Genomic DNA, 13450 nt, shown 5'->3' on the forward strand with positions numbered 1-13450 from the left:
GGTGCGTTCAGGGTTCCTGTGGTGCGTTCAGGGTCTCATCTCTGCGTTGCGTTCAGGGTCTCTGCGGTGCATTCAGGGTCTCATCTCTCTGCGGTGCGTTCAGGGTTCCTGCGGGGCGTTCAGGGTCTCATCTCTGTGGTGCGTTCAGGGTCTCATCTCTCTGCGGTGCGTTCAGGGTCTCATCTCTGCGGTGCGTTCAGGGTTCCTGTGGTGCGTTCAGGGTCTCATCTCTCTGCGGTGCATTCAGGGTTCCTGCGGTGCGTTCAGGGTCTCATCTCTGCGGTGCGTTCAGGGTCTCATCTCTCTGCAGTGCGTTCAGGGTCCCTGCGGTGCGTTCAGGGTCTCATCTCTCTGCGGTGCGTTCAGGGTCTCATCTCTCTGCAGTGCGTTAAGGGTCTCTGCGGTGCGTTCAGGGTTCCTGTGGTGCGTTCAGGGTCTCATCTTTCTGCGGTGCGTTCAGGGTCTCTGCGGTGCGTTCAGGGTCTCTGCGGTGCGTTCAGGGTCCCTGCGGTGCGTTCAGAGTCTCATCTCTCTGCGGTGCGTTCAGGGTCTCTGCGGTGCGTTCAGAGTCTCATCTCTCTGCGGTGCGTTCAGGGTCCCTGCGGTGCGTTCAGAGTCTCATCTCTCTGCGGTGCGTTCAGGGTCTCATCTCTCTGCGGTGCGTTCAGGGTCTCATCTCTCTGCGGTGCGTTCAGGGTCTCTGCGGTGCGTTCAGGGTCTCTGCGGTGCGTTCAGGGTCCCTGCGGTGCGTTCAGAGTCTCATCTCTCTGCGGTGCGTTCAGGGTCTCTGCGGTGCGTTCAGAGTCTCATCTCTCTGCGGTGCGTTCAGGGTCCCTGCGGTGCATTCAGAGTCTCATCTCTCTGCGGTGCGTTCAGAGTCTCATCTCTCTGCGGTGCGTTCAGGGTCTCATCTCTCTGCAGTGCGTTCAGGGTCTCTGCGGTGTGTTCAGGGTCTCTGCGGTGCGTTCAGAGTCTCATCTCTCTGCGGTGCGTTCAGGGACACACGGACGAGCTGTGGGGTCTGGCCACCCACCCCAGCAGGGAGCAGTTCCTGACCTGCGCCCAGGACCAGATGGTCTGTCTGTGGAACTCTGTGGATCACAGCCTGCAGTGGAGCCGCACTCTGGAGGTGAGGGGGCGGGACTTGTGACTGGGGCCGGCTGATTGGTTGGGGGACTGACAGGTGTGTTGCTCCTTCAGGAACACGGACACTGTGCGGAGTTCCATCCCAGTGGAGCCGTAGTCGTTATAGGAACGCACTCTGGAAGGTCAGCGATGTCATCGCTGCGTCTGGTTCTGCTTTTTTCTGATTGGTTGCACCCGCCTCCCTCTCCTTCTGATTGGTCGCTCTGCACTCTTGCATGTCTCCAGGTGGTTTGTTCTGGACGCCGAGAGCAAAGATCTGGTCGGGATCCACTCGGACGGCAACGAGCAGCTGTCGGTTCTGCGTTTCTCAGTCGGTGGGTGGAGTCTGCTGTAACCACGGCGTTGTGAAGGGACTACGGTTCCCATCATGCCTCTCTCCCTCCATCCTGCAGATGGCAGCATGCTGGCCGTGGGGTCTCATGATAACTTCATCTACCTGTACAGCGTGTCGGAGCAGGGCCGCAGGTACAGCCGCTACGGGAAATGCTCGGTGAGTTCCTATTGGTCAGCTCCCTGCCCTCTGATTGGCTAACAGGTCAGAGTGCGGAACCACAGCCACGCTTGGTTCTGTCCAATCAGAACCAGAACTAGAAGTAGGACCAGAACCAGTCCATCATCATGTGATGCAAATGTCCTGATTCCCCTGAACGTCTCTCCAGGGTCATTCCAGCTACATCACACACCTGGACTGGTCACCTGACAACAAGTTCATCATGTCCAACTCTGGGGACTACGAGATCCTCTACTGTGAGTACGCACACTGATACCGCTAGGATGTACTCCCGTAGTACTCCCGTAGTACTCCTGTAGTACTCCTGTAGTACTCCCGTAGTACTCCCGTAGTACTCTGATAGTACTCCCGTAGTACTCCCATAGTACTCCTGTAGTACTCCCGTAGTACTCCTGTAGTACTCCCGTAGTACTCTGATAGTACTCCCGTAGTACTCCTGTAGTACTCCTGTAGTACTCCCGTAGTACTCCCGTAGTACTCTCGTAGTACTCCTGTAGTACTCCCGTAGTACTCCCGTAGTACTCTCGTAGTACTCCTGTAGTACTCCCGTAGTACTCCCGTAGTACTCCCGTAGTACTCCTGTAGTACTCTCGTAGTACTCCCGTAGTACTCCTGTAGTACTCCTGTAGTACTCCCGTAGTACTCCTGTAGTACTCCCGTAGTACTCCCGTAGTACTCCTGTAGTACTCCCGTAGTACTCCCGTAGTACTCCCGTAGTACTCCCGTAGTACTCCTGTAGTACTCCCGTAGTACTCTGATAGTACTCCCGTAGTACTCCTGTAGTACTCCCGTAGTACTCCCGTAGTACTCTCGTAGTACTCCTGTAGTACTCCCGTAGTACTCCTGTAGTACTCTGATAGTACTCCCGTAGTACTCCCGTAGTACTCCTGTAGTACTCCCGTAGTACTCTGATAGTACTCCCGTAGTACTCCCGTAGTACTCCTGTAGTACTCCCGTAGTACTCCTGTAGTACTTCCGTAGTACTCCTGTAGTACTCTGATAGTACTCCCGTAGTACTCCCGTAGTACTCCTGTAGTACTCCCGTAGTACTCCTGTAGTACTCCCGTAGTACTCCCGTAGTACTCCCGTAGTACTCTCGTAGTACTCCCATAGTACTCCTGTAGTACTCCCGTAGTACTCCTGTAGTACTCCCGTAGTACTCCCGTAGTACTCCTGTAGTACTCCCGTAGTACTCTGATATACTCCGTAGTACTCCTGTAGTACTCCGTAGTACTCCCGTAGTACTCCTGTAGTACTCCCGTAGTACTCCCGTAGTACTCTGATAGTACTCCCGTAGTACTCCCATAGTACTCCTGTAGTACTCCCGTAGTACTCCTGTAGTACTCCCGTAGTACTCTGATAGTACTCCCGTAGTACTCCTGTAGTACTCCTGTAGTACTCCCGTAGTACTCCCGTAGTACTCTCGTAGTACTCCTGTAGTACTCCCGTAGTACTCCCGTAGTACTCTCGTAGTACTCCCGTAGTACTCCCGTAGTACTCCCGTAGTACTCCCGTAGTACTCCCGTAGTACTCCTGTAGTACTCTCGTAGTACTCCCATAGTACTCCTGTAGTACTCCCGTAGTACTCCTGTAGTACTCCCGTAGTACTCCCGTAGTACTCCTGTAGTACTCCCGTAGTACTCCCATAGTACTCCTGTAGTACTCCCGTAGTACTCCTGTAGTACTCCCGTAGTACTCTGATAGTACTCCCGTAGTACTCCTGTAGTACTCCCGTAGTACTCCCGTAGTACTCTCGTAGTACTCCTGTAGTACTCCCGTAGTACTCCTGTAGTACTCTGATAGTACTCCCGTAGTACTCCCGTAGTACTCCTGTAGTACTCCCGTAGTACTCTGATAGTACTCCCGTAGTACTCCTGTAGTACTCCTGTAGTACTCCCGTAGTACTCCCGTAGTACTCCTGTAGTACTCCCGTAGTACTCCTGTAGTACTTCCGTAGTACTCCTGTAGTACTCTGATAGTACTCCCGTAGTACTCCCATAGTACTCCTGTAGTACTCCCGTAGTACTCCTGTAGTACTCCCGTAGTACTCCCGTAGTACTCCCGTAGTACTCTCGTAGTACTCCCATAGTACTCCTGTAGTACTCCCGTAGTACTCCTGTAGTACTCCCGTAGTACTCCCGTAGTACTCCTGTAGTACTCTCATAGTACTCCCGTAGTACTCTGATAGTACTCCCGTAGTACTCCTGTAGTACTCCTGTAGTACTCCCGTAGTACTCCTGTAGTACTCTGATAGTACTCCCGTAGTACTCCCGTAGTACTCCTGTAGTACTCCTGTAGTACTCCCGTAGTACTCCTGTAGTACTCTCATAGTACTCCTGTAGTACTCTCGTAGTACTCCTGTAGTACTCTCATAGTACTCCCGTACTACTCCTGTAGTACTCCCGTACTACTCCTGTAGTACTCCCGTAGTACTCCCGTAGTACTCCTGTAGTACTCCTGTAGTACTCCTGTAGTACTCCCGTAGTACTCCTGTAGTACTCTCATAGTACTCCTGTAGTACTCTCGTAGTACTCCTGTAGTACTCTCATAGTACTCCCGTACTACTCCTGTAGTACTCCCGTACTACTCCCGTACTACTCCTGTAGTACTCCCGTAGTACTCCCGTAGTACTCCTGTAGTACTCCTGTAGTACTCCCGTACTACTCCTGTAGTACTCCCATAGTACTCCCGTAGTACTCCTGTAGTACTCCTGTAGTACTCCCGTAGTACTCTCGTAGTACTCCTGTAGTACTCCCGTAGTACTCCTGTAGTACTCCCGTAGTACTCCCGTAGTACTCTCGTAGTACTCCTGTAGTACTCCCGTAGTACTCCCGTAGTACTCTCATAGTACTCCCGTAGTACTCCTGTAGTACTCCTGTAGTACTCCCGTAGTACTCCCGTAGTACTCCCGTAGTACTCCTGTAGTACTCCCGTAGTACTCCTGTAGTACTCCTGTAGTACTCCCGTAGTACTCCTGTAGTACTCCCGTAGTACTCCTGTAGTACTCCTGTAGTACTCTCATAGTACTCCTGTAGTACTCTCGTAGTACTCCTGTAGTACTCTCATAGTACTCCCGTACTACTCCTGTAGTACTCCCGTACTACTCCCGTACTACTCCCGTAGTACTCCCGTAGTACTCCTGTAGTACTCCTGTAGTACTCCCGTAGTACTCCTGTAGTACTCTCGTAGTACTCTCGTAGTACTCCTGTAGTACTCTCATAGTACTCCCGTACTACTCCTGTAGTACTCCCGTACTACTCCCGTACTACTCCTGTAGTACTCCCGTAGTACTCCCGTAGTACTCCTGTAGTACTCCCGTACTACTCCTGTAGTACTCCCGTAGTACTCCCGTAGTACTCCTGTAGTACTCTCGTAGTACTCCTGTAGTACTCCCGTAGTACTCCTGTAGTACTCCCGTAGTACTCCCGTAGTACTCCTGTAGTACTCTCATAGTACTCCTGTAGTACTCTCGTAGTACTCCTGTAGTACTCTCATAGTACTCCTGTAGTACTCCCGTAGTACTCCTGTAGTACTCCTGTAGTACTCTGATAGTACTCCCGTAGTACTCCTGTAGTACTCCTGTAGTACTCCCTTAGTACTCCTGTAGTACTCTCATAGTACTCCTGTAGTACTCCCGTAGTACTCCCGTAGTACTCTCATAGTACTCCCGTAGTACTCCTGTAGTACTCCCATAGTACTCCCGTAGTACTCCCGTAGTACTCCCGTAGTACTCCTGTAGTACTCCCGTAGTACTCCTGTAGTACTCCTGTAGTACTCCCGTAGTACTCCTGTAGTACTCCCGTAGTACTCCTGTAGTACTCCTGTAGTACTCTCATAGTACTCCTGTAGTACTCTCATAGTACTCCTGTAGTACTCCCGTAGTACTCCTGTAGTACTCCTGTAGTACTCCTGTACTACTCCCGTAGTACTCCCGTAGTACTCCTGTAGTACTCCTGTAGTACTCCCGTAGTACTCCTGTAGTACTCTCGTAGTACTCCTGTAGTACTCCTGTAGTACTCTCATAGTACTCCCGTACTACTCCTGTAGTACTCCCGTACTACTCCCGTACTACTCCTATAGTACTCCCGTAGTACTCCCGTAGTACTCCTGTAGTACTCCCGTACTACTCCTGTAGTACTCCCGTAGTACTCCCGTAGTACTCCTGTAGTACTCTCGTAGTACTCCTGTAGTACTCCCGTAGTACTCCTGTAGTACTCCCGTAGTACTCCCGTAGTACTCCTGTAGTACTCTCATAGTACTCCTGTAGTACTCTCGTAGTACTCCTGTAGTACTCTCATAGTACTCCCATAGTACTCCTGTAGTACTCCCGTACTACTCCTGTAGTACTCTCATAGTACTCCTGTAGTACTCTCGTAGTACTCCTGTAGTACTCTCATAGTACTCCCGTACTACTCCTGTAGTACTCCCGTACTACTCCCGTACTACTCCTGTAGTACTCCCGTAGTACTCCCGTAGTACTCCTGTAGTACTCCTGTAGTACTCCCGTACTACTCCTGTACTACTCTCGTAGTACTCCCGTAGTACTCCTGTAGTACTCTCGTAGTACTCTCGTAGTACTCCTGTAGTACTCCCGTAGTACTCCCGTAGTACTCCTGTAGTACTCTCATAGTACTCCTGTAGTACTCTCGTAGTACTCCTGTAGTACTCTCATAGTACTCCCGTACTACTCCTGTAGTACTCCCGTACTACTCCCGTACTACTCCTGTAGTACTCCCGTAGTACTCCCGTAGTACTCCTGTAGTACTCCTGTAGTACTCCCGTACTACTCCTGTACTACTCTCGTAGTACTCCCGTAGTACTCCTGTAGTACTCTCGTAGTACTCTCGTAGTACTCCCGTAGTACTCCTGTAGTACTCCTGTAGTACTCCCGTACTACTCCTGTACTACTCCCGTAGTACTCCCGTAGTACTCTCGTAGTACTCCCGTAGTACTCTCGTAGTACTCTCGTAGTACTCTCGTAGTACTCCCGTAGTACTCTCGTAGTACTCCCGTAGTACTCTCGTAGTTCTCTCGTAGTACTCTCGTAGTACTCTCGTAGTACTCCCGTAGTACTCTCGTAGTACTCCCGTAGTACTCTCGTAGTTCTCTCGTAGTACTCTCGTAGTACTCCCGTAGTACTCCTGTAGTACTCTCATAGTACTCCTGTAGTACTCTCGTAGTACTCCTGTAGTACTCTCATAGTACTCCCGTACTACTCCTGTACTACTCTCGTAGTACTCCTGTAGTACTCCTGTAGTACTCTCATAGTACTCCTGTAGTACTCCTGTACTACTCCCGTACTACTCCTGTAGTACTCCCGTAGTACCGTGTGTATTTCCAGGGGACATCCAGAACGGCTGCCAGCTGATCCGGAACCGCTCTGAGTGCAAAGACATCAACTGGGCCACCTACACCTGCGTGCTGGGATACCACGTGTTCGGTCAGTGCTCTGCTGGGACCGGGTCGGTTCTGATGGTTCTGATGGTTCTGATGGAAGATGCTGTGTTCCAGGCGTCTGGCCCGAAGGTTCTGATGGTACCGACATCAACGCGCTGGTCAGGTCTCACAACAGGAAGGTGATCGCGCTGGCGGACGACTTCTGCAAGGTTCACCTGTTCGGCTACCCCTGCTCCAGATTCAAGGTGGGTCCAGAACCAGAACCGAAACCGGCCGGCACGTTCCGACAGACTAACCGCCGTCTCCGCAGGCGCCCAGCCACAAGTACAGCGCCCACAGCAGTCACGTGACCAACGTCAGCTTCCTGCACAGCGACAGCCACCTGATCTCCACGGGCGGGAAGGACACCAGCGTCATGCAGTGGCGGCTCGTCAGGAAGCTGGTCGACGCCCCCAAGCCCGCCGCGCGCCGACCCAACATGGCTGGAGACACGGCCGGCGATGCAGCCGCCACGCAGCCTCTGGCCGGACCCGACCCGGCCGCCGCCGAGAACCCGGACCCATCGAGCCGGGTCGCCGCAGAAGGAACCCCGCCCCCCTCGGACAGCACCCTGAGCCTGAAGGACAGCCTGGAGACGAGCGACGACACGGCGACGCCGAGCGACGAGGGCCTGCCTCCCCTCACTCCGCCCTCCTAGAGGGGGCGGGGCCTCTTCCGGGTCAGGTGTCTCTGTTGCTGCTCCTGACGCCGTCTGGGTCGCCGACCGCCAAGCACCTGTTCAGGACCGCCGTCAGGAATTCGACAGGAAACTCACAGAAACTGTCCAGACGTCTCCAGGCGTCGGCCATCTTCCAGAAACACTCCAGAACCTTCCGGGTCTCCTCCGATTCGCCACAGGAAGTCACCTGATCTGCTCACTCTGGACAGGTGAACAGTATGGCTGCACCGATGGCACATTCTGTCTGATTGATTTTGTCTGAAATGTCAATAAATATAGAAAGTCGCTCAGTTGGTAACAGAGGACTATTGCAAACACCTGGGTGGGCGGGGCTAACCAGGTGGGCGGGGCTAGCCAGGTGGGCGGGGCTAGCCAGGTGGGCGGGGTTAACCGTCTCACTGCAGAGGAAATGAGGACAGTGGTTGATTTTTAGACGGCTTCACAAATATCGGCCAATCACTGATCTTTGAAATTTAAGAAAACGGCGCCAATAAATCGGTGCAGCTTCTGGTTTTTACATTATATTTGTTGAATTTTGTAACAAAACAAGTGGCAAAGGATTCACATTAAACAGCTCAGTCCCCAAAGTAAACAAACATAAATAATAAACGGCTCATCAGAAAGAGGAAAGAAAACCAAACACATTGCCGTAATCTGCACCGTTCTCTTCATTTCGCTCCAGATCCACATGATGTCGCCTCCTTCACCCACATGTGGTTTGACAGTATGTCCATTTTCTGTCCAGATGTTGGTCTCCTGGCCTGCAGGAGTCCAAACAATCCATGTTAACTGTGTGGAGCTAAGAACACCTAAAACACACATTTTAGCCTCTGCAGGTAAATTCTCTCCTCTTTGACAGTTTGTGTAACTGAGCTCCAGTGTTGCTGTAATTTGGACCCGGACAGAGAAAGAATCACACTGACTGCAGCTGCCTGGGATGTTGGGCTTTGACTGGAGTTATGTCATTTCTCTGCTATTATGGGAGTTTCAGCCTTTTATTAATTGACTGCTTTTAAACACGGTGCATCCTTGGTTAACACAGGACACCTGACACACCTGTGATGACCTCATCCAACGCCTGTTATCCCCCCGTCTGCCACAAGGGGCAGCAGGGGAGGAATTTGTCAAACCAGACAATCATTTTTCCCAAATAAACAGTCCGATTTTCCTCCGGTGAGACGAGTCGACCTCCAGGTTAAACAGGAAGTCTTTGGCTTAACAGGAAGTTGGTGGATCAGAGGAAACCTGGAAGATTTCAGTTTTGTTTCTAACTTTTCTTAAAATCAACCATCTGCAGCTTTTTAGTTAAAACAGTGAAAATCAATTTAATTTAAATCTGTGAATTAAAACATCACTGAAGAATGCAAAGAGCTGCAGGCTTTTATTCTGAAAAGCCACAGATGACATTCAGTTTCAGTCTAAATGAATACAACAGAGAAAAGGGACATTCTGTCAAAAATTATGTTTAAAGCGGTTCTGACCCGTCAGGTTCTAGATCCACTGGTTTGGGTTTCAGAAGCTTCACACTGTTGCCAACAGGATGAAACAGGAAGTGCTTGTTTGGCGAGGTGACCTTCAGGTTAAAACTGTGACAGAGAACCAATCAGAGTGAAGCCTCCCACTTTGCTGGAAATCCCAGTTCATCTTGAGAAGAATTGATCAGAGTGAGCCCTCTCTGTTCATAAAGGATCTGTGTTGTTTGTATATGCTGCAGATGTCTGTGTGTATATTTCTGCTCAACACTAGAGGGCAGCACTTCTGTCACATTCAGCTCACATCTCTAATCCAATCAGGCGACAGCAAAGGGGAGGGCCTGTGCTCTGATTGGTTGCTCTCAGTGACTCACTGCTGGGCTTTTGTCTGTTCTGGACCATTTCACTTCAGGCCTTTGTTGAATGTGCTGATGATGTCATTCAGGGGCGGGGCCTGCGGTCGGGGGGGGGTCAATGTTGCCTTTTTATTACTGACTCATCTTTTCTATGTTTGCCTCTCAAGGGCTTCTGTGGAGTTCAGGGACTCACCTGGACGTTCAGGTTGGGGGCGGGGTCACGTGAAGGGGGCGGGGTTTGCATTCATTGATCCTCATTGATGATTTTTATGTGACTGTTTTGAGCCAATCGTCTTCTCTCATGCATTCCTGTCAGAGGGCAGACTGTACTGAAGATTTCAACACAAAATGCAAATAAACGTTGCTATGGTGACAGCCAATCAGCTTCCTGTCTGTTCAGTGACGCTGTGATGATGTCAGAAACAGGAAATGCCAGGTATTAAATGTACTCTTTTAGATTACTGCTCACCATCGGTGGTTCCATGTCCAAAAGGTCCAGCCGAGTTCTGAAACGGTTCTGTTGGGCTGAACGGACCCGGTGATACAGAAACGTGTGTCAGGAGGCGATAGCGTGCAAACCGTGTAGAAACGGATCAAACTGGCCACAGATTTTCAGCAACACGCCACCTACTGGCAGAGTGTGAACCACATGACAACAAAATCAGGTCCAGCCTGATATCCTCCACTTCCTGAATCTTTCTGCAATACATCAACAATGTCTGATTTCATATGACTAAGACTTGATTAACTTGTTTCTCTGAATACGGAAATTCCTGCAATGCAGAATAGAGTTCGGACCGGACCGGACCGGACCGGGACGCCGGAGCAGGTCGGCTCCAGTAGCCGTTTCCTGGCCGTCTGAGTTCAGATCCCATCCTCACTGCAGCTGAGGCCAATCGTGGCTTTGCAGACGATCCTGTTGATTAATGAGATTAAAGATTTTGAAGGATGAATCGGTTTGTGTGTCTGGAGCAAAAGAAGCTGGAATGAAAATGTCAAACCCAGGTTACAGTAGCGGCTGGCCCCGTTGGTCAGGGCCCCGTTGGTCAGGGCCCCGTTGGTCAGGGCCCCGTTGGTCAGGGCCCCGTTGGTCAGGGCCCCGTTGGTCAGGGCCCCGTTGGTCAGGGCCCCTAGAATCGTCATCACTTTCCCCCCGGTGCCCCTGATGACAGTATGAATATTTCTTACTCTATGGAGACATGAGGCCTTCTGGTGGTTGTCAGGCTGTTTTCACACCTGTTGCAACATTTGTTACATTTTCAGCAGCTGTGGTTCACACTGCACCGAGTAAAACGATCCAAACTGAAACCCTGTTCCCCCCGTCGCCTCTGGGGGCGCTGCACCAAGAACTACTGAAGAAATCGACCCTAAACCTCTGAAGAAGACCAGCGCTACTTCCTTCTTCACAAAAGCGGAGCGGTGTCAGATTTGAGCTGTTGTAGGTTTTCTCCATTCACATACATTAGTAGTTTGGACGTCGCCTAAAGCTGCAGGCGCCATTACTGCGCGGTGAGTCTCCACAAAACTGTTCCAATGCGGGAATCTGTCACAAAATGATTAATGTTACCCCCACAAAGTGTGATCACATTTGTCTGGTTTAATTGTGATTAGTTTAGGATATTTACGGTGGCCGACAGGTGCAAACGATCAGCAACACAGAAAAGACGCAAACAAGAAAGTGCTGGAAACGGAAATGCTCCTGACCACTAGGGGAAGTCGAAGAAAGAGCAATTAATATCGGACCAGACATAGACAGACCCAGGGGCGCGGTATATGGGGGGAAAGTGGTGACAATACTAGGGGCCCTGACCAGCAGGGGGCCCTCCACAAGAGGTCATTTGTTTTTTGTTCATAGAAATGAGTGAAATTAAAGCTGCAGTATGTAACATTTTTATCCATATTTTTTCACATATTTGTTAAAACTGTCATTGTGACATTATGATATGAGGTAATCTGTGAAAAATCTATTTCCTCTGCTTTCTCCCAGTGCTAGAAACAACCAATCAGAGCCAGGAGAGTTTTAGTGCTGTCAATCACCATCTGATGTTGCTGCTCATCCCTATGCTGCAGCTAGCATAGCCTGTTGTGAATGCTCAGGTTAGTTAGCATAGCTACCAGTGATGGCAGATAAACAGTTTCCTGTAATAAGTTGTTTCTCCACCATTAGCACATTTAGCAGTGAGTGAATGAGGATGATTGACAGCACTAAGACCCTCCTCCTGGTTCTGATTGGTTGTTTTGGTCAGAACGGTGCATCACTTTAACCAGTAATTCAGGAAGCAGATGGAGGAGATTGATTGTTTTCAGATTATCTGCCTCATAACAAACTGCTACATGGTGACAGCTGTAACAAATATGGAGAAACATATTTTATTAAAGTTAAACTGCAGCCTGAATAAAATGCAGCTACTAGCATGTTTACAAGTCTGGATTGCTTCATGTGTGTTTTGCTTGTTGCTATAGACTGTTGCCATGGAGACGTTTCAGTATCTAAACTAATAGAAAACATTAACAACCTACTAGCATCCTGGATGTGGACTGTTGGATGATAAATTCATGAGCAGCAAATATTGATATAGCAGTAAAATAGTAAATATTGAGCTAATTATCAGTATTGAACCAAAGAAATCAGATGCAGCCTTTAAAACTGATGATATTTATGGGTCAGTTAGACTCAAAACATTGGAACAGCAGCTGGTCAGGGGGCCAAACTGATCTTTAGTCAGGGGCCCAGGATTCCTGGCGGCGCCCCTGGACAGACCAGACGCAAGATTCAGAGAAAAAAAGTTGATTCTTGCTGCTGATACCAATCAGACTTCCTGGTATTACTATATTTATTTTCAAATACGTCATCTTTTATAATATTATAATATAACAGAATAGTTGATGGGTAGCGTGATACAGACTTTGACTTCAAAGTTTGCATCTGTAATGTGTCAGTTATTGCATTCTGGACTCGGTGTCGTAGATCGTTGCCCAAATTATCAATGAAATTATGCTAATGATACCGCAGGAAAAAAATTATAAATTACACACTCCTTGGGCTCCTACCTTGTCGTGGTGGAGGGGTTTGAGTGTCCCAATGATCCTAGGAGCTATGCTGTCTGGGGCTTTATGCCCCTGGTGGGGTCACCCAAGGCAGACAGGTCCTAGGTGAGGAACCAGACAAAGCGCAGCCCGAAGACCCCTTTGATGGACACAAACTTCGTTTTCCTTCGCCCGGACGCGGGTCACCGGGGCCCCACTCTGGAGCCAGGCCTGGAGGTGGGGCACGATGGCGAGCGCCTGGTGGCCGGGCTTTTACCCACAGAGCCCGGCCGGGCTCAGCCCGAAGAGGAGACGTGGGTCCCCCTTCCGATGGGCTCACCACCTGTCTGAGGGGCCAAAGGGGTCGGGTGCATTGTGTTACGGGCAGCAGCCAAGGGAGGGGACCCGGGCGGTCTGATCCTCGGCTGCAGAAGCTCTTGGGACGTGGAACGTCACCTCTCTGGTGGGGAAGAAACCAGAGCTAGAGTGCGAGGCTGAGAGGTTCCAGCTAGAAATAGTCAGCCTCACCTGGACACATGGCTCTGGTTCTGGAACCAGTCTCCTTGAGAGGGGCTGGACGTACTTCCACTCTGGAGTTGCCCACGGTGAGAGGCGCCGGGCTGGAGTGGGCATACTTGTTGCCCCCCATTTGGGCGCCTGTACGTTGGGGTTCACCCCGGTGAACGAGAGGGTGGCCTCCCTCCGCCTACGGGTGGGGGGACGGGTTCTGACTGTTGTTTGGCCAAACGGCAGTTCAGATTACCCACCCTCTCCAGTACCCCCTCTAAGGACTCCAGTCCTTAGAGGGGGTACTGGAGAGTGC

The 13450-nt window shown here is 50.6% G+C and overlaps 1 protein-coding gene across 5 annotated transcripts in view; it reads left to right on the forward strand.

The window, feature by feature from the left end:
• Positions 1-9980, forward strand: part of eml4 (EMAP like 4) — a 21292-nt gene extending 11312 nt beyond the window's left edge. For 4 of the 5 annotated variants that reach the window (XM_081616170.1, XM_081616172.1, XM_081616173.1 and 1 more), the window contains 8 exons: positions 998-1129; positions 1201-1268; positions 1372-1460; positions 1539-1636; positions 1806-1893; positions 6999-7097; positions 7169-7299; positions 7365-9980. In XM_081616170.1, coding sequence (XP_081472296.1) covers positions 998-1129; positions 1201-1268; positions 1372-1460; positions 1539-1636; positions 1806-1893; positions 6999-7097; positions 7169-7299; positions 7365-7751 — 1092 coding nt within the window. In that variant the 3' untranslated portion in view covers positions 7752-9980. The remainder of the gene's footprint in view (positions 1-997; positions 1130-1200; positions 1269-1371; positions 1461-1538; positions 1637-1805; positions 1894-6998; positions 7098-7168; positions 7300-7364) is intronic. The other variant, XR_014091096.1, reaches the window with a different exon arrangement.
• The last annotated feature ends 3470 nt before the right edge of the window (positions 9981-13450 follow it).

Source organism: Poecilia reticulata, chromosome 15 (genome assembly GCF_904066995.2).
Source record: "Poecilia reticulata chromosome 15, P_reticulata-male-v2, whole genome shotgun sequence".
NCBI lineage: Eukaryota > Metazoa > Chordata > Actinopteri > Cyprinodontiformes > Poeciliidae > Poecilia > Poecilia reticulata.